At 46.9% G+C, this 24,479-nt stretch overlaps 1 protein-coding gene across 1 annotated transcript; it reads left to right on the top strand.

Annotated features, from left to right (window-relative positions):
* Positions 1–1,215: 1,215 nt before the first annotated feature.
* FBXO21 (F-box protein 21) lies at positions 1,216–24,028 on the top strand. The gene is made up of 12 exons (XM_065851584.2): positions 1,216–1,461; positions 4,325–4,460; positions 6,571–6,665; positions 8,513–8,634; positions 10,081–10,227; positions 10,714–10,847; positions 11,958–12,094; positions 12,885–13,061; positions 13,785–13,917; positions 15,979–16,169; positions 17,146–17,303; positions 20,218–24,028. Exons 1-12 carry the CDS (start codon positions 1,241–1,243, stop codon positions 20,394–20,396), a joined length of 1,830 nt encoding a protein of 609 aa, XP_065707656.1. The 5' UTR covers positions 1,216–1,240; the 3' UTR covers positions 20,397–24,028.
* Positions 24,029–24,479: the final 451 nt, after the last annotated feature.

The raw sequence follows: 24,479 nt of genomic DNA, 5'->3' as shown, positions 1-24,479 counted from the left end.
CACATCGTTTAAACCATGTCCACTGGGAAAATGCCACCCAAGCAGCCCGGCTGGCAAAAATAACAGCTGCACATGGAGAGGCGAAAGAGCCACAAGTATGGACGTGGCTTTTTGCACAGGAAGGCAGCGTGCTGTTGTAATGGGGTGCTAATCTGCCTTTATTTGAAGAGTTCACTTCTTAGTGCTCCCTCAAGAGCAGCAGGACAGATTACCGGGGATGTGAGCAGGGCAGAAAGACCCCAGGTTATTTGCGAGGAGCGGGTGGGAGGATGGAAGGCGCCGGTGTGCGGGAGCGAAGGGCTGTTCCCCGCCTGGCGTGAGGGGAACGTGGCTGCCGCATCACCTGGGACACAGCGGTTGTTTGACCGCAGACATTGCCGCAGTTACACCTCAGACATCACCACACGGTTGTCGCAGAGATCATGGTGGTGCTGCCTCAGACACGGCAGCAGTGTCACCTTGGTCACTGTGGTGGTCTCACCTCAGACATGGCAGCAGTGTCACCTCAGACATGGCCATGTTGTTACCTGAGACATGGCAGCAGTGTCACCTCAGACATGGCAGCGGTGTCACCTCAGACATGGCAGCAGTGTCACCTCAGACATGGCCATGTTGTTACCTCAGACATGGCAGTGGTGTCTACCATGCTATCACTGCTACCTTAGGCATGGCAGCGGTGTCACCTCAGACATGGCCATGTTGTTACCTCAGACATGGCAATGGTGTCTACCATGCTACCACTGCTACCTTAGACATAGTAGCAGTGTCACTTTAGACATTGCCATGTTGTTACCTCAGACATGGCAGCGGTGTCACCTCAGGTGCTGCCACAGAGACACAGCACACAGGCAGTGATACCTCAGGTGCTACTGCTGACATGGACGTGGCGCTACCACCCAGCTCTATCGGGGCCGGGGGAGCAGACGCCGTCTGGAGACACTAAGGGTCCCCGCACCGCCCCTGGGGCTCACACCGCCCCTCGGCGGATGGGAACTTTGCAGACGCTCCCTAGGCCCCGCCGCTGCTATGACCCGGAGTGGCGCTGCGCTCCGCTCTGCGCCGCGACACTTGTCAGACGCTCCCTAGCGCCTACATGGAGGAAAGCGCCGCTTCGCTCCGTTCTGCGCTTTGCGGCGCGGCGGCACTTGGCAGACGCTCCCCGGGCCGTTCCTGCCCCTTCGCTCTGCGCCGGAAGCGGCAGACGCTCCCTAACCCCTCCCCGGGCAGGTAAACAGCCAAGATGGCGGCGGCGGAGAGCCCGGACCCGGCGGCGGCGGCACCGGGGGGGCCCGAGCCCGACGGGATGGGCCTGACGGACCTGCCGGGCGAGCTGCTGGAGCTGATCCTCTGCTGCGACGTACTGGGAGCCGCCGACATCGGGCGGGTGTCGTGCACCTGCCGCCGGCTGCGGGAGGCGTGCCAGCCCCGCGGGAAGGTGTGGCGGGAGCGCTTCCGCCTCAGGTGGGCAGCACGGCCCGGCCCGGCCCGCCGGGGGCTGCGCTGGCTGGACGCGGCTCGGGGAAGGCAGGCGAGGGGTGCCCGGGGTCTCCTCAGCGCCCCGCGGGCCCAGTCGGCCCAGGCTGGGCCTGCCCGGGGGGTTCAGGGGCACCGGGGACAGTGCCCTGGGTGCAGAGGCCTGGCAGGGCCTGGGGTGCTGAAGTGCCCCCCACACACCCCATGTTTGTCTTCTCGGCTTCGCAAGTTGCATGCTGAACCACTCATAGAATCATTTGGTTGGAAAAGCCCCTCAAGATCATCGAGTCCAACCATTCCCTCACCCCTGGCACTACCCATGTCCTGAGAACCTCATGTCCGTCTGTCCAACCCTCCAGGGATGGTGACTCCAGCACTGCCCTGGGCAGCCTGTTCCAATGCCCCACAGCCCTTTGGGGAAGAAGTGTTTCCAGATATCCAATCTGAACCACGAGCTGGATGAACCCTGTGGCTTTTTGCTTTTTGTTTAAGGGGTGAGAAGATGCGGGTGTCCTTCCCCGCAGGGACTGTGGCTGGGCTGCTTCCCCTCCTGAATTCCATGGGCTGAGCCTTGTTGCTTAGGGAAAATCAATCTTTTCAGCCCCTTCCACAGCTGGGCCTGTGGTTCACCCCAGATCCAACCTGGTGTCCATGTTGCAGACATAGAGCCACACGCACAGTGGAGTTGTGGATTGACCTGCCCGGTAGGCAGCTATAGCTGGCAGGTTCCAAAGTAACCGCCGAGACTTGTCCTGTTTCAGGACTAATTCTCTGCAGCAGTGTTTATTTGTGGTGCTTTGGGAGAGTTATTTCCACAGCAACCAAAATCCTTTGGATGGATTTTTGCTGCTTGTGGGTTTAGTTTCCCTGAAAGGCTGTCACAGGGTATCTGGTGAGGGCAGAGCTGTGTTATAAACGGGGAACTTGTTAATACTTTAGTTGGAAATACAGTGTGAGTGTTGTATCGCTTATGCTACGCTGGTTTCAGCAGTTCTATAAATGCCACCTCTTTACTGGGGCTGCCAACCTGTCTGGAATAGCACACACTCATTTGCTACCTCGTTTTGTCTGTTTTGGCACAGAAAAAGTAGCAATATTGCTTTCTCTAATCACCAGTTGGCTTCTAAAATTTAGCATAGCTCAGCTGAGAGAATGATTCTCTTTTCACGGTTGAAAAAGGCTGCGGGACAATTGCAGCCTCCCCAGTTCACTGAATTATGGCTCGGGATGGCCGGCCAGATCCTTTCACCGATTCAGTGGCTCTTAATTTCTGAAGTGGACCTGAAAGTTTAAAAACAGTTGAGATCCAACAGCTGAAATGGAGTGTGGTAGGTGATTACCATACGCTGCCGTCCTCTCCGTCTTTGATAATAGAACCTTTGGCAGGAGTTTGCACATTGACCTTGTCATCCTGGCTGGATTTCGTTGTGAGTAATTGCGCTTCATCGCCCTAAAATTTTCCGTATAATTTCAACCCAGGAAATTATTCTTTCTCATCCTAAAATAAATGATTGTAATTGTTAGTATGATGTGGCTGCGTTTCAGCAGTAGATGAGCGGCCAGGGATCTATCAGGAGAGCGGTTGTTATGTAATGTGAAGTTACTTGGTTAGCCTTTGACATTATTTTGTAACTGCAATTGCAGTGGAGTTTTATTATTAACTGGTAGCGAAGTATCGTCTGTGTGTGAGTGGACATAACTCTGCATTTTGGTCAATTGGTAACAATTTTTATACAGAGCTAGTGATTTAAGCATTTGATGTTCTCTCTGTTTATAAAGATATATAAAAGTACATATATGTATGTATAAAATATTTATAACCTGAAAAGAACCTAAGGCAATCCACGTACTTGAAGGAAAATCCTTTGTAAAAAACAGTAATAATTAACAGAATTGCAAAATGTGAAATGGACCCCTCTGTAAATTACAAGAGGCTTTTCTCTCTGCTTGCTTTTCCATGCTGTCCAAAATATTTCTATCTGTGCTGATTCTTCTTCGTGTTTCAGACACGAGTGATCTTGGTGTCTTCAGAACCGTTGTGGGTATTGCTGCGCTGGCTCAGATTTTATTGCACAGGGCTGTGTTGTGGCACCACGTGCCCACTTTAATGGAAAAGGTGCTGCTGCTAATAGTCCCCAAAATAATATTTTCAGGTTTTCACTTGAAACGCTTCCTGGTAAACTGTAGAGCGTGTTTTAGCTTTTGGATTTTTAGACTCAATAAAGCAGGTACAGCTTTCTTTTACAATAAAGGCTTGAGGGCTTTTTTAAATAATTATTTCTTGCATTAAAAATGATCTGCAAAAGCATTTAGTTGTCACAGTTTCACTTCAGAATTCTGTTTTCCCCCAGCAGATGTTGCCACCAGTGAGGACAATAGAGGGAGATCCGTTTTGTGCATCCTTTTAATTAGACCCACAAGGCAGTAGGAAGAAGACAGGGCAGTGAATTCTCAGTCTGTTAGATGACAGGTTAGCTTAAATGTGATATATCTTCAGAATGGCAAGCTTTTTTATTATTAAACTTTGCATCTCTTCTACTAATGTGATACCTCTACTCCTCTTATCAAGCTCTAGAGGAAATCTCAAAAGTGTTTAGGATATTTAGATATTGAAATACCTTTAAGCCTTTGAAGGTTTCCTGTTGGAAGACTTCAGGGGAGCTTACTGCTGAATAACAATAAATACACAGGTGAAATCTGTTGGATGTATGCTTTGTTGCTTAAATCAGTTATTGTATTAGTTTATACAACTACATTTAAAGTTGAACTGTGTCCTGGCAATGTCTCGATTCACATGGTTACAATATACATTAGAAATTCTGATGGACCTTTTCACTGGTGTCTTGTATAGGTGGCCGTCACTGCTGAAGTATTACAGCCACACAGACGGTGTCAGCTGGCTTGAAGAGTACAAAGCACGGCACAACGCTGGTCTAGAAGCCCAGAGAATTGTAGCATCATTCTCCAAAAGGTTCTTTTCAGAACATGTAAGTCATCTCTATGTATGTAAAACAGCCCAACTACTTGTTTAGTATTTTTTCTTAGTTTGTTTTTCCTCTTTCTTCACATCTTTTCAGCTATCCATTCAGAAAATTCCTGTTTCCTCACTTTGTGTGGAAATGCTAGAGCACCAGCCAAAAAGGGAGAGAGACAGTTCAAAATCCAAAGGTGCAAACTGCACGCAACATTCAGCTGTTGCTGCTGCAGCTTTAAAAGCTCTTTGTTCGTTGCTGCGTGTTCAGACCTGGCTCTGGGAACTTCTGAGGGACGGGTGGCTTGTTTACACATATGGATTTATCTCACTGCAGACCTTGTGCAAGGATACGTTCTGCGAGTTGGCAGAAGTCATTTGAAAACAGGACCAAGGCGCAGTAGGTTCAGTGAATTGTAAAGTATATTATTGAAGTTCTTTGCACAGCCATGACATCAAGATGCTTTTGCATTCAGTGTGAATAAGGTGAAAATCTTGTCTAACGTGTTTGAGGATCAACAGTTATTTCGTTGTCTGTTTGCTTAGTTGGTGGCTGTGGGTTTTGGCTAGCTGTACAATTTGGGTCAGCTTGAAATCCTGTGAAATAATAGGAATAAATGCTACCTGTAACTGACTGGTCTAAAAAGTTCACACAAGAGCCACTAAAGGGCTACCCCTCTGTGGGTCATTTATGAATATGTTGTGGTCCAGTAGAGAATTCCGCTAAAACACAGGAGACCTGTGTTGAACCCTTACCTGATTTTAACCAAGGGCTGGCACCTGGGTTTGCATCCCTGGAGAAAAAGGCTATGGGGCCAGTAGGGTGTTTGGAGCTGCATCTCTCTAAACTGTTCTTTTTGAATTGTTCAGCTGTAGCTACAGCAGTTGGACATTTGACCATGAAGAAATGTGTGTCAGGGCATTAATAACTGGGGGCAGAGGCTCCTGGTTTCCTACTGTTTTAATCACATGTGCAAAGACTGAGAGACCAGTCAGCAACACCAGTTCTGGGCCCCTCAGTTCCAGAAGGACAGGGAACTGCTGGAGAGAGTCCAGCGCAGCCACCAAGATGCTGAAGGGAGTGGAGCATCTCCCGTGTGAGGAAAGGCTGAGGGAGCTGGGGCTCTGGAGCTGGAGAAGAGGAGACTGAGGGGGGACTCATTCCTGGGGATCAATATGGAAAGGGGCAGTGTCAGGAGGATGGAGCCAGGCTCTTCTGGGTGACAACCAGTGGTAGGACAAGGGGCAATGGGTGCAAACTGGAACACAGAAGGTTCCACTTAAATATGAGAAGAAACTTGTTCCTGGTGAGGGTGTCAGAGCCTGGCCCAGGCTGCCCAGGGAGGTTGTGGAGTCTCCTTCTCTGCAGACATTCAAACCCGCCTGGACACCTTCCTGTGGAACCTCAGCTGGGTGTTCCTGCTCCATGGGGGGATTGCACTGGATGAGCTTTACAGGTCCCTTCCAATCCCTGACATTCTGTGATTCTGTGAATGAGGATCATCTCCTGTGGGGCTGGAAACTGCAGCTTGATTCCCTGCTTAGAACTGAGGGGAAGAGATTTTCAATCTAATTCCACTAGATTCTGTGGAATGTCCACTAAGATACGGTATAAAGGGAATTGATTTTTTCCTCTGTTAGCCCATGTCCTATACCGACAAGCTTGAAAGCGGGAGTATTTCTTGCAGTTCAAACCAAGTTGTTTCAAAAAGTACTGTTCTAGCAATACACTGGTAACTGTTGGTTAGCACTTGTCATTATTGCTTCATCAGGTGAGGTCTTTAAGTGTAAGTTTCAGGCTGAAATGAAGGCCTCTGGTCCTTCATTTATTTCCTCAGGAGCAGTTTGCTACACCGAGGAGCGTATGTAGAGGTTTGGTCAACCACAGTTGATTCCACCCTAAAATTACTGTCAGCATGGGCCCAGCCTGCGTAAGATCTGATACACTTGGACTGGTCCATATACCCACTGGAGGAGTCCTGGATGCTGTTGTGTTTAGCTCAAATTGCAGTAAATCCATGGAGTAGAGACAAAATTGGTTTTGAGACTTTTTATGATACTCCATGATTATGTTTTTTTGGGAAGAATCTGTTGGTCTCTGCATAATTCATTGTCTGGTTTGACAGGTCCCCTGTGATGGATTCAGTGACATTGAGACTCTCGGGTGCCCAAGTCATTTTTTTGAGGATGAGCTGATGTGTATCCTTAACATGGAAGGAAGGTAAGAAAGATAGGGGAAGGGGTTTTTCCCCTTTCACCAATTAAAGGAGAATGGTACTGTGGTGAACGCCTGCCTTCAGCTTCTGTCCTTCTGTCACTTGTAAAACAACATCCCCAGGCTGACCAAGGCTGAGAAGTATTGCTGTGTTCTGCAAGAAGAAGGTCACCTGGCTTTGTGTTGTGGTTTGTTACTTGTTTCCTTGCTACTTCATGCCGTCACTTGGGACATGTACCACATGCCCCCTTCTCTGTTGTAGTTTTGGTTTAAGAAGTTCCCATCCTCCTGTTCCTTTTTTATTTAAATCTGGATCAGTTTGCTGAACTGATTTGCTGGATGAGGCCACAGCACTGGAGGAAAGCAGGAATAGTCCCTGAGGATTGTCACCTTGAGTGCACGTATCATGAAATTACAACCTTTTTTTTTTCCTTTCCCCCCTCTTCTTATTGCTTTTCTTAGCTCTATAGGTTGGTATAATTTTTGTCCACAAATAAGCAGCTGTGTTTAATTCAGAACTGCAAAATTTGCAGTTCTGTAAGTAGTTCAGACAGGTGAAATGCCAAGCAGGTAAATAAAACTTCTGGTTTGCACCTGCCTAGGTATTCCCATCACTACAGTGAACCCTGGGCAAGATGAATAAGTCACTGCTTTAATTGAAGGTTTTTCTGCTGGTAGCATATTAAACCATGCTGATTTTGCTGTGCTATGAAGCAGCGATAGATTGCTCTTAATGGGGTCTAATAGCCTTGATTAAAGGGACTGTTAGTAGAGCTTGAAAAACAAACCATAACTGTAATGGCAATCATCTCATTTTTGCTTTTTTCACATCCATTTTATTATTTTCTTTATTTGAACTGGGACTGAACATCTCCCCTTTGACAACTGGATGAAAAGCTTTTGAGCCTTTGCACCAGCCAAATGCCTCCCGATAAAGTAGAATTGATGCTAAGTACACCCTGATGAAGCTGTCGTCATTACTGCGCAGGAGCATTAGGCTAAATCATTTCCCTGGAAGGTATCCCGATAAAGCAGTATCCCAGTTTATTGGAAGAGGATAAATGTGATGAGGTTTGCTTGTTCTCCTGGCCAGCAGGATGGAGAAGGCTGATTTTTACCTGCAGTCTGGAGGAGAAGAAGTGTAAGCAGGGAAAAAGGTTTTTTTCTGAAGAACCTTGGTCTCTCATATTCAGGTGACCTTTTCAAACTTACCTGGATAATAACCAGCTCTATTGCTTCTGGGCCACTCTCCTTCACTTGTTAATTTAGAAAGAGAAGGGGCTTTGCTATAAAAGCTGTGAGGTTTTGGGCTGTATGATCTACAGACCAACTGTTGATCTGTTCCTGCCTGTTCAGAGCAGCAGAGGTGTTTTTCCTATGGGGATATTTTTTATTCTTTTGAATACTATTGGACCTATATTTGTGTCCTCATCAATTTCTTTTTAATGGTGGGGGGATAGTTTGATTTTCAGAGGGAACCAGTCAAACAGAGGCTAATGTTTTAAGAATGAGGCATGGGATTTTAACCAGATATTCCTGAGCTACTTTAATTACGACCTGTGTTGTTTACCGTGATACTATATCTTCTCAAAATTATATATTTGTGATAGGATAAAAATTTGAAATGATAGGAGCAATGTTTTGCAAGCATCCTATATTGCAGGTTTTTTTTATGAGTTTCCTCTTAACATTGACCTTTTTGGTTGACTCATCAGTGATAGTGGTGTTGTTAAACTTGTTAAAAAAGCAACAATCTGAATTGTAAACCTGTATTCACTGGAAAAGTTAAATCAAATGTTCACCCTCAAAGTGCTTGCTCAGGGCAATACAGCTCTTTGTGTTTCAATGTGCAGGAAAGGTCTCACCTGGAAGTACTATGCAAAGAAAATTCTATACTTCTTACGGCAACAGAATATATTAAAAAACCTGAAGGAATATCTTCAACGCCCGACTGATCGGCAGTCGTTTTTGGAGGGTAAGTCTTTGACAGAAGTCCCATGTAAAACACTTAATGACAGTTTTCCGTCATTGTTTTATTTGGAAAGAGCCTTCCTGGCTTGTATTTCACTTAGCACTTGGGCAACACAGAATTAAGTTTGGATTTTTGATGTGCCTGAAATCCTTCAAATCTTGCTGTAGTTGCACAGTGTTGCATCAGAATGTCAAGATTCCATTAGATTCTCAGTGCTGTATGCTTGAATAATTGCACACGGACAGGTGAGCTGAAAAGCAACAGAGAAATGTCCAGTGTCGTGATGGGAAGGCACCTGATATGAAGAAAGCAAAGGCTTTTCTGCAATTTGTGTCCTCAGTCTGGGGGGTTGTTCTTTTCTTCAAGCTTCTGATGGAGAAGATGTTCTTCTGAGTGGATCAGAAGCTGCCGGTGTATGTAGAAGAGTCCCTTACTCTTGGTATATACCTCAAAAATGTCACACAAAGGAGTCTCTAGCACCAAAACTGGTTCTTGTTAGTGGCAATAGACTTTGAAGAAGGGACTGTGTTAAGGCAAGAAGAAGTCAAAAGTGGCTTTAACTGGAAACAACTGAGACAGTTAATTGTGTGACTTAATCATGTGGGTCACAAATAAATGCATTTGTCTGCCACGGAGGTACCGTGGGAGCACCAACAGGTAGTCTGGGAAACTTCACCTGCTCAGCATGGAGAGCACTGGGGAAAGAAGACATGACTTGGAGTCCTGCTGAAATCCTTGATCAGGCCTGTCACAGGTGGGCTAACAAAGCAGCGTAGGAAACTGGAATAGGTAGGATCCAGGCACAGTTCCTGCAAGTGGATACAGTTGATTCCAAAGGTTGAACAATAGGCGGGCTTTGGAAAGAGCGATGGTGATGAAATGCGAAGGAGAAGGTCCTGAGAAAGGGCTATTTTTTTTGCTGCAAAAGTTTGACAGAAGAGGCTTGGGCAGAAGAAAAATGAAAATCTGTTCTATTATAGCGGGTGTTTGACATGAAGATGGAGAGCAGGCGTGGAAGAGAAAGATGAATGTAGTGGTAGATGGAATGATGAGCAAGAATGATGAGCAAGAATGATAGCTATGGGGGATATGGCAGGAGGAAATCAGAAGTGGAGATTGTTTCAGGCTCTGAATAACAATTATTGTAAGTTGAGAGCATGTCAGGGGATGCAGTGGGACTGGAGAGCTGGACGGTTAAGCCTGGTTTAGCAGAATACCTGCTCAATGTACAAATCTTTTCAAGATGGTGGGGAGGTGAATACTGGATTTAATTGGTATTTATCGTGTCAGCTTATTCTTTGCATTTTATGTGATAAGTTTAAAAAAGAAAGCTCTTGTGTTCTGTTGCAATTGCTTGCTGTATGCCTGGAATTTAGAACAGATAAAACTAAGCAAAGGAAAAAAAAAAAAAACTGAAGTTCTGTTTCTTATATAGTTTGTTTTTTCCAGGTGCTGTTTTAATTGACCAGTACTGTAACCCGCTGTCAGACATCTGCTTAAAAAGCGTCCAGGCACAGGTGGATGATATCACAGATAAAGTGCGCAAAGTCCTGCGGACGAAAAATCCAAGGCACCCCAGCTTGGCTTCCAAGGCAGGTACTGTACAGAAATACAGGTTTTACTGCAGAGCATTTCTGCAAGTCTCAATACAGGCAGACAAGGTGAAACAGCTGTTGAATTATTGTGGCTTAAAGAGCTGTTGTTCTTTATCCCCTGGCAAGCATATTCTGACATTTGCTTAGAGCATCAGTCAGGAAATAGCCATTTGTTCAGTCACAGGCACTCCATAGCCCAGGACTGCCTGTCTGTCTGATGCTGTTTCAACAAAAAGGACTGGGAGGGGAATTCTTCTTGTTTTTGTTCCCGTTTGTCTCTGAAGTTGAGTCTCAATGTGTGTAGCAGAGCTGTGAGACAGGGGATCAAGTCTTCCAACTGCAGAAGGAAGTGAGGCAATGCTGAATATGAGTTGAGATGGATCTCTTGTGTTCTTAGCCCACATGAAGAATTTTGCTAAAAGATTAATTGCACAAATGTTAAGAACACTTGTTTTCTCAGTCTGTGTTTCTTTGCATGTGTTTTTAGGAGAGGTCCTGATTCCAGAAGTGGAGCTTCAGCGGCAGGTGCTTGATGCTATGAATTGTGTCCTGTATGAGCAGTTAAAATACAAAGGGAATGAACTGGATTACTATAACTCCCTGAATTCTTACATTCACCAGGTATGTGTATGTCAGGGGAAAAAGGGCAGGCTGCCAGGCTTGAGACATTCTATTTGTAGATTTTTTTGTCCTATTTGTAGTGTTTATTGGCTCAAATGTAGTCAGACAAATACTTATCTCTGAAGAACAACTTGCTGTAAGTTGATATGATGTCATCATTTAGTGCATATTCTCTCAAGTTGGTGTATCACAGAGTCACAGAATGTCAGCGGTTGGAAGGGACCTGGAAAGCTCACCCAGTGCAATCCCCCCATGGAGCAGGAACACCCAGCTGAGGTTCCACAGGAAGGTGTCCAGGCGGGTTTGAATGTCTGCAGAGAAGGAGACTCCACAACCTCCCTGGGCAGCCTGGGCCAGGCTCTGCCACCCTCACTGAGAAGAAGTTTCTTCTCATATTTACGTGGAACCTCCTGTGTTCCTGTTTGAACCCATGGACCCTTGTCCTACCACTGGTTGTCACCAAGAAGAGCCTGGCTCCATCCTCCTGGCACTCCCCCTTTCCATATTGATCCCCAGGAATGAGTCCCCCCTCAGTCTCCTCTTCTCCAGCTCCAGAGCCCCAGCTCCCTCAGCCTTTCCTCACACGGGAGATGCTCCACTCCCTTCAGCATCTTGGTGGCTGCGCTGGACTCTCTCCAGCAGTTCCCTGTCCTTCTGGAACTGAGGGGCCACAACTGGACACAATATTCCAGGTGTGGTCTCCCCAGGGCAGAGCAGAGGGGCAGGAGAACCTCTCTGACCTACTGACCACCACCCCCTTCTAATCCACCCCAGGTACCATTGGCCTTCCTGGCCACAAGGGCCCAGTGCTGGCTCATGGTCACCCTGCTGTCCCCAGGACCCCCAGGTCCCTTTCCCCTACGCTGCTCTCTAATAGGTCGTTCCGCAGCTTATACTGGAACCTGGGGTTGTTCCTGCCCAGATACGAGACTCTACACTTGACCTTGTTATATTTCATTAAATTTTTCCCCACACAGTTCTCCAACCTGTCCAGGTCTTGCTGGAGGGCAGCACATTAGCACACAGTATTTTTCATTTGTGAATTTGAACCTTAGAGGTTCATGTTTTTCTTAATATCCCATGTGTTTTTATCACATTCTTATCCCCCAGGTTTTGATCCGCAGGACGGGAATTCCCATCAGTTTGTCTGTGCTTTATTTAACAATTGCCAGGCAGCTGGGAGTCAAACTTGAACCTGTCAACTTCCCAAGCCATTTTCTACTGCGATGGTGTCAAGGGAAAGAAGGGTAAGTGATCTCCTGAATTTTGAGGTTGTGTCCACAGTAATAGAAGCCAGAAAGCGTTTACAGCTCCACATGTATACCAGAACGTTTAATTACTTTCCATGTAATTATAACCTATATGGAAGACAAGATCAGACCTCTGAAGAAGTTTTCCCAAAACTCAGCTCTCCTGATGATGAATGAGAACAGATTTTGAGTGTGAAATAATAGCAAACATGAGGTAATGTTTATCTTATTGAAGAAAATAATGGAAAACTGAAAATAAGGTAAAAGGTGCTGATTTCATATGACCTTTCTTACAGAACGGTAGCTAGAGACCATTGCTGTTGTTCCATGCATTCATTTAATTCTCTGAGTCAGTGCAGGATACTTCTTTGACCAGGTCATGATCAGTTTACAGAAATCTATTTTGTGAATGACATCAGCAGTCCGATTGAAGGTGGTGGTTTTGTTTGCATGCACCTATTTTGACACTAGGCTTCAGATGTTGTGTGCGTGGGCTCTGTTACACTTTCTGATGCAGTGTCATAATCTAGCGGTAGATGCAGCAAACCTGAAAGTATCTGAAGGAAAAAACATATTTTTACCTGAAGGAGCAGCTAGGAGGAGAGAGAAGGTGGCAGGTGATCTCTTTTTGGGAGGGAGCTGAAGTGTGAATGACACTGCTTTTAAAAACAAGCTTGAAAGCACTGAGGGAAGAACAAAAATAGGTAATTATGCTTTACCATGAGACCCATCGTCAGAATTTAGGTTTTGTGTTGTTCACAATTTTGTTTCTGTGTTGATTCATTAGAAGCACAGATATTTTTGACTACACCTACATCGATGCCTTTGGGAAGGGGAAGCAGCTGACGGTGAAGGAGTGCGAGTACCTAATTGGCCACCATGTGACAGAAGAGTTCTACGGAGTGGTGACTTCCAAAGAGGTCTTGCAGCGGATGGTGGGAAATCTCTTAAACCTTGGCAAGCGGTGAGTTGAGGATCATCTGGCTTGTAGGGAGAGTGTCTGTGTGTCTGATACTGAGTGAGCGCTTTAAAAAGGTGTCAGTCGCCCCAGGGGATCATGAAAATTCTGGATGTCATGTTGCATTTAATTGCTTTTCATCACCTGCAGCAGTATTGTGTGGAAACAAGAATATCTAGTAAAACTAGTTCCCCACAAGCAAATGGACAGAGAGTTTATTTCTCTGTGAAAAGCTGATAGGGAGTGCCCACTGTTCCCTTAAGAGCTGAGGCCTTTTATGATCTGGTAAACACAACCCACTGGCAGTTTCATAGTTACTGTTGGTTTGTAGAAAATCTGGTTTTATTTTCTAATACCCCTGATAATCACTTTCCCAAGTAGCCATAAAAAGAAATCCCAGAGTGAAGGGATTGCTTTAGGTGGAATTAAGCTAGGGGAACAAAAGCAGATTTCAAAAGAAAATGGTTTGGAGAGTGAATTCTCTGTGTAGGATTATTTGACCAAGTAGAATACCAGTGAAGCGGGAGGGGAGAGTCCAACGGTCTCTTGTGTCCTGTTTTTCCTCCTGAGCAGACTGTTGGATGTGACAAGTGACAGTCATTGCCGGAGTCACTCTGATTGAATGAGCACGCGTGTAGTGTCATTTCTTGTGACTATCCCTGTAAATCAGAGTACCAGGGATAGGGGTTGAGGAACTAGCCTTAAAATTGTGCTGCTTTTTCCTGGCAGGGAAAGCACTGATCAGTCTTACCAACTCTTGAGAGACTCGTTGGATCTGTACCTGGCCATGTATCCGGACAATGTGCAGCATCTGATGCTCCAGGCCAGGTTATACTTCCACCTGGGAATCTGGCCAGAAAAGGTACCTCGCCACTCGGCCGTATGTTTTCTGTTAGGCTAAATGGTATTAACACAAGTCTATTGATTTTTTTGTTGGGGTTTTTTTTGGACTACGTCAGCTTGCATTACAGTCTGCCACAAGTTGCTTCTGTAATAAACACAATTAAACAGGTTATCATGTTTCAGAGAATCAATTTGTACTATACAAAGCAGGAAAAAGAGGACGATTCTTGCTTGCCCTGGGGGAGACTTGTGAGCAACCTAGAGTCTGAGTCATTATTTATGATTTACTGCCCAAGTCTGACAGCTTGTCTTGCAACCGATACTGTGGTTGCAAGTTCTGTAAGTTCTAAGGGCATTTTCTTTGGTTTACGCCTAGATTGTGGTAGTGGTGGTAAAACTCCTCCTGGACTTGCGTAAAAGGAGCAATTACCTTATCAGAAAACTTGCAGGAAGTTATCTTTTATAAATAATATCAAAACTGTTCTCAGAAAACCTCAGCCACACAAGCAGTGGCTCATGTGAAAAAGCAACATAACATTCCTGTCCTTGGGATTCTTTTTTAATGTCACCTTTAGTGTAGCGACTTGAGTCTTGGGAAAATGGGAAAGAAGGTGCCAAGACTTACAAGCTGCCTTCCTTTTGAAGAACATAAACTTGCCTTTCCTTTCTTATGGCAGCAAATTTTAGGGTTGCCACAGGAAAAAAAAACACAAGCTAAGGAATTGTATACAGGGGGGACTTGCTGAGCTGAAGTGGCAACTATATGTAAATAGGGGATAGCTCAGTGAAACGCTGCGAGATCTTCCTTCCCATTTCTGGCACTCAGTGATGTGTTTGTAAAGCACTGAGGTTTTACATTCTTGCATTTTTCTGCCCCTCAGACAAATAATACAGCTGCATGGCTGAGTTTTACATTCCAGGTGCCCTGAAAATGGGCAAATTTGGCCTTCTCAGTATTGCATCCTCATAATGCACCCAGTCGTTCCAGAGTGTCGGGTGGGTTTGTAGCTAAGTCAGGGAGAACGCTGTGTCTGACAGAACAGGGGATACTGGTTTTAATAGAGGGCTGACAGATTTACGGAAAGTGGTACAAAATCTTAAAAGTCAAGCAAGGCTACCCGGAATTTGTCCTAAATGTCTGCAAATAACAATAAATTAAATTGCCAAGAAGCTGCGGTCACTGTCCCCCTTTCTGTGGGATTTTTGGGGATTTTCACGTCCTTCTTAAGGTGCCTGTCAGTGAATTAAGGTGACCGAGAAGCCTGAGCTGTGTTTCTTCTTCTCATACCTCATTACTCACCTGTTTTTTTTCTGAATTTATTTTCTTCACCTTTTGGCTGGTGCTCATGCCTGATGTTTCCGTTCCTCTGCTGCTCTGAACTTAGGGTTGACCAAAACTCCCAGCATGTGTGATCAAGGCGAAAATCCTTTTCCTAGGTGCTAAGGTGTTTCACATTTAGGCAGCACTTGGGGTATTTGATGTTGGAACAGATGCATCTGTCTTTTCCCAAGCTTTAGTCATCCTGAGATGAGCAGGCTCTCTGTCTCATTCAGTATTTCATTGTATAACATCAGAGAGGTTATTTGCGTTTCCTTCTATGCTGCTCCATTTTTCCTCTGCCAGGCTCCTACAGATGTGCTGAGGAGATCTTTTAAACTAAAATATTTGTTCTCGAGTACAGCAGAGATCAACTGGAGTCACTTCACAGCAGCATTCTGGGAGACGGGCAACAGTTTTCTCTTAGCATTTCATACACCTTGAAAGGGTCCTGTCAGTACAGCAAGATGTGACGCAATTAACTTGTATGACTTAGTTTTAGGGAGTTACTTTGCTCAACACTGCCCTTCCTTGGAAGTAGGGAGCTTTACAAATGGAAAAGGACCAGTTGCAGTTTCTACAGGCTGAGCAAGTGTGAAGAACTCCTTGGGAGCCTGTAACTGGAGCAAAGGTTCTCAGTCCTCTCTGGAAAACTCGTGTGGGAGACCTCTAGGCCTGGGCACTAACACAATATATATGTGTAAGTGTTGGACTGCTGTAGAGACTTGTTCTGAATCTGTCTCTTTGGTTTGGTTGCTGAAGGTTCTGGACATCTTGCAGCATATTCAGGCTTTGGACCCATCCCAGCATGGGGCTGTCGGGTACTTGGTTCAACATACCCTGGAGCATATTGAGCGCCGAAAAGAGGAGGTGGGACCTGAGGTGAAGTACCGTTCAGATGAGAAGCACAAGGACGTCTGCTTTTCCATTGGGCTCATTATGAAACACAAGAGGTGAGCTCTTCAGAACCTTCCTCATGTTAGGCAGAAGTGTTTGTTCTGACAGTAACGAGATGTGGTTTTGTCTGGCAAGGAGGTAGCTGGAATGGAAAATACCAGACATGTGCATTTGTGCCATGTACCTCATAGAAAAACGGGAGCAGCTCTGTCTGTCCTTTGAGAGAGCAAGTGTGTTCACTGCTGTTTGCTCGCAGAGGAGAGTTTGTGAGGTGACTTGTCTGAGTCATCACATATCACACAGCTAAAATTTCCACAGCCCAGAGCTCTCGAAGAAATATCAATAATCACTTAATGAGGGACCGTGGAACAGAGTCGACTTCAAAAGGGATTGTAAGATTCCTAAGACAGCTTATTAATCTCTCCCTGTGCTATTATTATCCCCCCTTCCTGCGCTGCACAGAGGCTTTATGTTCCTGTCTGCACTACTCTGCCAGAGTGACATGCCCGCACTGTGCTGCTCTGGCCTCTCCTCCGACTCAACAAGACATCTGGAGCGTATTTTAAGGGTGTTGGAAGTGACAGTTATAATACCTCGCGATTAATCGCATAAACAATCTGAAAATAGCGATGGCTTTGTTTCTGGGAGTTCAGCACTAGGATTACCACGTCTGTGTGTGCGATGGGCTCAGAAGGAATTGCACGGCACAGTAGGATGGTTGTTTCCCTCTCTGTTTCTTGTTCCCTTCTACCTCTCTCTCCCGTTCTCCTTTCTTGCTCGTGTTTGGTTTCTTTGTCCTCAGCTGTTTGTTCCTGTCTGTCTATCCAGCCACTCCTAGTCGATTCCCTCCACCTCAAAATACACACGCATATGCACACAATCTTTTTGAATTGATTTTTTTTTTCCCCTCTTGTCCTCTCCTTGTGCCAACTCACAGGAGGCTCCTATCCAATTTGTGCTTTATTAATCTTGAGGAAAAAGAGCTGGCCCTGGAGTTTTCACAGTCTTTGGTGTGCAATTTTTTTTAATTAGATACGGCTATAACTGCGTGATTTATGGCTGGGATCCCGCCTGCATGATGGGGCATGAATGGATCCGAAATATGAACGTCCACAGCCTTACCCATGGCCCCCACCAGCCTTTCTACAACGTGCTGGTGGAAGATGGTTCTTGCAGATATGCTGCTCAAGGTGAGTAGAAGTCTCCTGTGTTTACTATCTGTTTAGAAATACGTTAGGAGGGAGGGATGCTTAAATGATTAACACTTTAAGTATGAAACATAAACTATAAGGGTGGAAAATGATCGTGAATTCATGGCCTGATAGGAATTAACATCAAGGAGCACTCTGGTGTAGTCTCTTCTTGCCCAAGAAACGTGCTTTGGACGTGATTGGTTTTGTGGTGTAAACCGTGATTGCTGCTTTTGAGAGAAGTAATTCACCTTTTTCTGAAGTCTGAAGTTCTGTCAGAAGCTCTTGTTCTTTGAAATTGTAGGTGTGCTTTGGGCAGGGCCTCAAAATAGGATCTAGTGAGGGAGCAAACAGGCTTTGTTTGCCAGAGCACGGTTCTCTCATCAAGAGACTGCACATGCCAAGCTCCCAGAGAACAGGTAGCGTGGCTTTTAGTGCCACCTCGCATAAGAAAGGGACAAAAGTGAATGTCTCTTCTAAACCTCTTTGCATTTGCGAAATCTGTATCACCCATTCTTTATGCAACACACTGTAAGAAAGGAGATTCATGTCTGATGGTTAGGATATGAGGTTAAGATACAAGATGTGTTCAAGTAAGGTTCAAAAGGGGATAAAGACTTATATACCTGTAACTCTGTTGTAAACAGAGTGTTTCTTTGCCTCATTCGTTCTTCTCCTTGTGACACGGAGACATCCCATCCAGCTGGCAGGGCAGCTGCACAGCCTGACTGTGTTTTGCTAAGACAAGATGTAGAAGCTGCTGGAGGTGAAATGCTGGACAAAATGCAGCTCAGCTCTTTCACTCAGGGATGTTCCCCAGCATGTCCTAGTCCTGTGCGTGTGACCAAGAGGTGGTTTTACAGTAGGGGACGCTCCTGTCTTTGTAGGTTTAAAGTGCAGGTGTTTCTTAGTATCCTGAGTGTTACTTTCTATTCAGTAGTGCAAGAAGATCAATCAGAGAATACCAGGTTGGAAGGGATTTCGAGGATCATCTGGTCCAACCTTTCTTGCAAAAGCACAGTCTAGAAGCGGGGTCTGTGAATATCAGAGCTCGGCCTTATGGCTCATGTTAGGCAGTATTTAGCTTCCTGAAGTCTTTAAAAATCTGTGTGTGCCGTGGGTTGGTATTAGAATACACATCTGTGAAAACTAATCAGATAATTGGCCACGGCACTTCTGGGGCTGAGTCATCTCTCATATCTTTTGTCTAATTGTTTATAAACGAGTACAATGCTGGTTGGTTGCAGAGCACAGAGTATTTTAGCCAAGCTGTAGGTTGACACAATCATCTCTCTGGCATCCAAGTGTTTTGATAGTGCTGGGGAAAACTGAACGGTTTGTCCTTGCTTGCTGAAACCTTGCTGCCTTGTTCCTGAGTGTTCCCTCTCAAATACATCCTCAGCTCATTTGGGAAGGGACAGTTTTGTAACTGTAACTGACTCTGGGGAGGTGATGTTAGTTTTTTACTTATAGAATCTGAAATCTGCATGCAGAGCTTTAGCTAACCAGCTCAGAATTAACACCAAGCTTATTATAGTTAATTGCACTTGGAGTCCTTCCTGTACATTTGTAGGTGGAGCTGTAACTAATGCCAAAACACCGATTTCATACAGTGAGTTTGGTATTCACCTGTCCACTCTTTTTTTTCCTTTGTGGCAGCACAGGCCAGATATCAGTGCTTCAAAAACATGTAGTCAGCATATTTCTCAGGCTCCTCACCTTGTGCCAAACTTGCTTGTCTCGGTCTCTTCCCCCCTGCCAGCTTCTTTTTCAGCTGTGTTTTTCCCTCTGTACACAGCTCGCTGCTTCTGCAGAGCAGATTGGAGTGCAAATTGTTTTCCCGCAGTGGTGCAGTATCCGAAAAAGGTACTTTGCAAGCCCGTAGGACTGCACCAGCCCGGTGAAGTGCAGAAAGCTCTCGTGCTTTTGGCTGTGCACACCAATATACAGCAGCTTCCAAGAGCCTGTATGGATTTATATTGACTTGTATGTGCTCTCTGTAGTGAACTGAATAGTTTGATTGACAGCTGAATTATGTTCTCTGCATCCCATCTTATGCCTGCCCTGCCTTGCAGATAAGTCAGGCTTTGGGATGCTGGCAGCTTTGGTTTCTACCTGTGTGTCTGGCACTGTGCTGGAAAAAATGACATCATTTGGGGACCGCTGCAGGGCACCCGCGCGTGTGATTTGCTGCCGGGCTGCCTCCCGCTCGCGCTGCGTTATACAGATACTGCGGGAGCAAAGGGGCCCTCAGCCTGGGTCACCTTCGTGTTTTAATGCCAGTGCTTCTGCGCTGATTAACTCTTGTGCTTGGTCAGGTTCTCTTTTAGTACAAAGGAGGAAATGGGGCACTCTGGGAAGGAATTAATGTGCTCTTCTTGGGGGATCTCTCTTAGCTTTGGGAAATTTGGATTTAGAAAAGGTAATTTTGCTTGAAAACCAGTCTGGTGACTTGACGTGATTGGAGAGCAGCAAGAGAACACTTGACTCCTCTGCAGGGACAACCTCGTGCAGTCACCCTCACCTTGGAGCGTTTGAGAAGGTCCCTTCTGGAAACTCATCTCTCATGGGGCTTGAGGGATCAGAGCTCAGCAGCAGTTTCTCCCTGCGCGTACAACCAAGATTTGTGACCAACAGTGTCCTCCTTCTCTAACCCAACATCAGACAATGCGATCAGGCTTAAAATACTTTTCATGCGACGAGTAAACGGGGTCAGCATCACTTAGAAATGCGGCTCTGTGAGCAGTTGTACTGGCACACTCTGTACATGTTTCCTGGATTGTTTTTGTTATTCTTTTTATCTTATCAGCAGGTGGTGTTTCTAGAGCCAGAAACAAGGCTTGAGAGAGGTGCAGGATTTATTGCCTTGTAGCAAGCATTTCATGTGGTGATAACTTCTTTCCTTTCCTCACAGAGAACCTGGAATACAACTCTGAGCCTCGGGAAATCCCTCACCCTGACATCGGCCGCTATTTTTCAGAGTTTACTGGCATTCACTACCTAGCAAATACCGAGCTAGAAATTCGGTACCCGGAGGACATGGACCTGACACGTGTCACAGTTCAGATGATCTACAGCTCAGGCAAGGAGTGAGTGCAAAAAGCATCATGAGCACAGAAGCAGCTGGAGTGTAGCTTTACCCTCTTTGCAAAACTTGTGTGGAACGCAAGTTTAGCGACAATCCTTCGGCTTAATGCATTGAAAACTGCATTGAACTTTGTAACCGGTGCTATAGCATCTTTCTGTTGCCTGCCTGCAAGGCCCAAAGGCACAGGGACGCGTTGGTAGTTGAGGCCAAGCGTAAGGATCTTGCAGGGCCAGTCGTGCTAGGAAGCGTGTTGTCCTTTGGGAGGATTTGCGCATGCTACTCATTCTGTGATTGTCTTGCCCAGAAGGTCAACGCAGTGAGATCCCTGATGTGGAATATGGAAGAACCCCCCTTCTTCCAGAGAAGGAAGTTACTTGTCCTTGCAGTGTTGTGAGTTTTTGTTTGGTTGGGGTTTGTTGTTTGTTTTTAAAGTATATCTCATGCAGGTGATAGTTTTTAAACTCTCTTATGTTTCACTGTTGTCTTTTCCAGTCTGAATTTTTGCTAAGGTTTTGCTTCACCTCCGTAGTCTGATTATTCATAGAGCTACTGTTCCAATTTGAATATCCTTACGGGCCTCGGCAACAAAACCGGTGCAGGGCTAACACTGAGACCCAGTTGGCCACCTTGCTGATGATACAAACTCTCCCAAAGCAGAAGATGAGCTGTTAGCCCTTTTCCGCGCCTGCCAAACACACCCGCTCCGTATTCTCACCTTTTTTATTGATTGTTCATTGTGTATGTCCAAGGCAGGATCTTCGGCACCCCCGCGAGAGCTCCCAGGACGATTTTGAACCTCACAGCACTGTTTCATGGAAGCCTTGAGGTCAGTGCCACAATGACTTTGATGTATGAGGAGCTTCCACTCGCTGCTGTCTCCGATCTATAGGTATTTATGCAATATTATATAATGGCATCATGACTGGAAACTGGCCAACCCTGGAGTCAGCCAAACCATGTACAGAAGAGAGATGTTAATTCCTGCAGCTTGAGTCCTTCTTCCTTTTTGCCAAAAGAGAATGGACTTTAGGGGAGCACAGACTCTGCTGCCCAGAAGAAAAGAGCTTTAACAGCTCAAGGCCCATGGATTTTATTATAGCATGGCTTAAAGGCCCAGACAGCCACTGCAGCAAAGGTTTTCCTCTGGATTCGGATATTATGGGGCTGCAGAGTGACACAGTGTTTGTGCATACGTATCTTTGTGTTTTCTGAAGCAACATCTACAGACTGACTGCAGCTACTGTCTCCTGTCACTGTCCCCTTGCAAAACTGTAGTTACGCCAGAGATGAGCATTAGGAACTGTGCCCTATAGAATTAGGTGGATCCTCTTAGCCTATTGTAGCCCTTCAGGTATCGCCATTTGAAATCACACAGCCCACCTCTTAAAAGAATGCTTGAACTGCATGCCATCCTCTTCCAATATTAAGCACTGATTAAACGTGAGAAATAAATACGGAAAGCCCAGAGCTTTTGCCAGCAGAGTGGTGGTGGGTCTGCAGGGCTCCGGGTGCTTTAGGAAGAAGAGCCCGGTGTGGCTGGTGCTGAGGAGCGGTGGAGGTGCTGTACTCCCAGGAGAACCGTCTGTAAAGTTGGTGTTGAACTTGCAGGCGGGGGAGGCTGAAGAATTTCTGCAGAAGCAGAATGGATCCAACTGAAAGCAGGGTAGGGAATCATTAGGCAAAATCTTAATATCCATCTCTTGTTTTTGAGGGTTAGAGTAGACCCCAACCCTCCAACCCTTTGTAAGGGTTGAAAGCAGATCTCAAAAGATCCCCAGCTGGTATGCAAGGTTGGGAATGGGGTTGTGGAGTCACAGGGTTGGTGCTGGTAGCTGAGAACAGGCCTGCAGGGCCAGGACCTGAGCTCCCCATTCCCAGCCTCAGCTTTGACAAGGGCGGCTCTGTGGCAGCACAGATACCAGTGAGTTTCCTGGGGCTTTGTGCTCCTCTCTGCCAAACGGGCGATCTGCTGACACCTTGCTCCTCTCACGTGCATGGAGAGTTGCCGCATACCGAGCTCGTAGGAGTCCTGAGCAAGAGGTGCTGCCTCGAGGAGGATTGCGCCATTAAAAAAGCCACAGGAGTCAACAGAAACCTGCCCAAAGTTCCTCTGAGAACTGAGGCTGGACAGCACTGATCTAACCCATGTGAAAATGTGCTGTGCGCTTTAACATGGGGGTCCCAGAGCAGCCAGCAGGAGCCCATTATGATGGCCTAAACATAGAAGTGTGGAAGGCTCCCCCATGCTGCTCCGGTTTGGTTCGGCGTGCCCGTTACTGCGTTTTGTCTTGCACGCTGTGCGTTGAGTCTTTGTGAGGAGGAATTCCCAGCTGTGTGTGAGTGTGCAGCTGTGGAGACCTCAGCCCCAGGGCCCTCGGGGAAAACTGAAAATCCCACATCTGTATCCCCACTTGAGCAACCTCTGCTCCTGTGGGCTGAGCATCCACGGTCCCACGCAGCCAGGACACAGTGCTGGTTGATGGAGGTCACCTATAGGTGAGTGCTGGTCCCTCGGGTGGCTCTTCTGTCCCCCATCCCCTCCTGACAGCCTGGGTGTCTTTGCAGCCACCATCTCCCCAAGAAGCCAGCGGTGGATCCCCAAAAGTTTGTGTCCGTGAGTAATGTCTGGGTCTGCGTCAATGTATGTATGTTAAAGATGCACATACATCCCAGTTTGTCCTGGCATGTCTACACAGAGCTCACCTGGGAGAAGGGATGTTCTACTCTCTGGAGAAGGTGGAGTTGCCACCCCTGGTCTGGTGCAGTGCCCAGCTCTCCTCATCCTGGGTCCTGTGGCACAGAGGGGTGAATTTCCTGCAACACCATCTTTTCTGTGTCATCAGCCATCTGTGCTGTGGCCAGGACAGCCAGGGTGCCACCGCCTTGAAATGGCTCTCTGGAGGGTGAAGGAAAAAAATAGAGGGGAGGAAGAGGAGGCAGGAGCAAGTAGTAATTTTTGTCTGGTTCATGAGGGAAAGGGCGCAGGGAGGTGACACACAGGGCCAGTGGGGACACACGGGGGGGTGCCCTGACAACCGGTAGAGCCGAGGGCATGGTGTGTGGCCTCTGTGACAAACCATGGCAGTTTGTCACCAACCTCTACAGGAAAAACAGATGCTCCAGCGCCCCATGCACCAGAGAGTCCGGACTCCAGCCAGGGGAGAGCTGCGTCTTCTGGGGCTTTGCTGTGAGTGTGAGAGGGAAAAGGGAGGAAGGACCTATTTGGGTCTTCTGGGCCCTTCCAGACCACCTTCAGCTTCGCTCTGGGTTGTGCAGGGTATTGCCCTGCCTAGTGTTGAACATCTCCAAGGGATGTCACAGCCTGGCTCTGGCTCTTCCCCACCGTGAGGACGCAGGGACTGGCTGTGTTGGTGTCACCCCTCTTTCCTACCCCCCTCCTTCGGCTGGGGACACCTGGGCTGAGTGAAAAGACACAGAAGATGAACAGTTGTCTCCCCGCAGGTCCTGGCCCAGGGTGACAGCTGAGGCTGCAGGATGGGGGCATCTCTCCTTTATCCTTTTTTTAAAAACATGAAACAGGTATTTTATTGGATCTGGGACAGCTGGAGGCTGGAAATTATTTGATTCCTTTCCTGTTTGTATTTGGCTTTAAAAAAAATAAACCACCCTGACTTGCTCCCTCCTGTCCTCGCGTGCTGTGCTTTCTGAGCCACCTCGCCCGAAACCGCGGTGTTGTCTCCGAAACGCGCCCGTGGGAGGCTGACGTGTCGCTGCCAGTGCCAGAGCCCAGTCTGGCACCGAGAGACACGGTGACAGAAACACCCACCTCTGCACAGGGCCCTAACAGACCTGCTGGGTGCTGCGTCCCCACTGGTCCTGCACCCCCGGGGTTGTGGCCAGGGCCTCTGCTGGGGATTCTCACTTTTGAGGGGACTCTGTCACCCCTGGGTCTCTTCCCAGCTTCCTGGGTACCTGTGCAGCCCTGGGCAGAGCCAGGGCTGGGAGAAGCTGGAGGGCTCACATGGGAACTGGGGTTCCTGCTGCAACAGGGGAGACCCCAGACCAGACTGGGCAGGGAGTGGGGGGACCGTGAGGCCACTCTGTGCCCATCTCCTGGGGACCGGTCC

Source organism: Patagioenas fasciata, chromosome 17 (genome assembly GCF_037038585.1).
Source record: "Patagioenas fasciata isolate bPatFas1 chromosome 17, bPatFas1.hap1, whole genome shotgun sequence".
Classification (NCBI taxonomy): domain Eukaryota; kingdom Metazoa; phylum Chordata; class Aves; order Columbiformes; family Columbidae; genus Patagioenas; species Patagioenas fasciata.
The sequence above is the reverse complement of the archived record's forward strand: the minus strand, read 5'-3'. Positions and strand labels throughout refer to the sequence as shown.

Bases quoted from the DNA above. Each gene is read 5' to 3' on its own strand.
- FBXO21 (XM_065851584.2), top strand. From the start codon at position 1,241: ATGGCGGCGGCGGAGAGCCCGGACCCGGCGGCGGCGGCACCGGGGGGG. The intron at 8,635-10,080 runs GTAAGTCTTTGA...TGTTTTTTCCAG, and splicing joins TCGGCAGTCGTTTTTGGAGG to GTGCTGTTTTAATTGACCAG. The intron at 10,228-10,713 runs GTACTGTACAGA...ATGTGTTTTTAG, and splicing joins CAGCTTGGCTTCCAAGGCAG to GAGAGGTCCTGATTCCAGAA.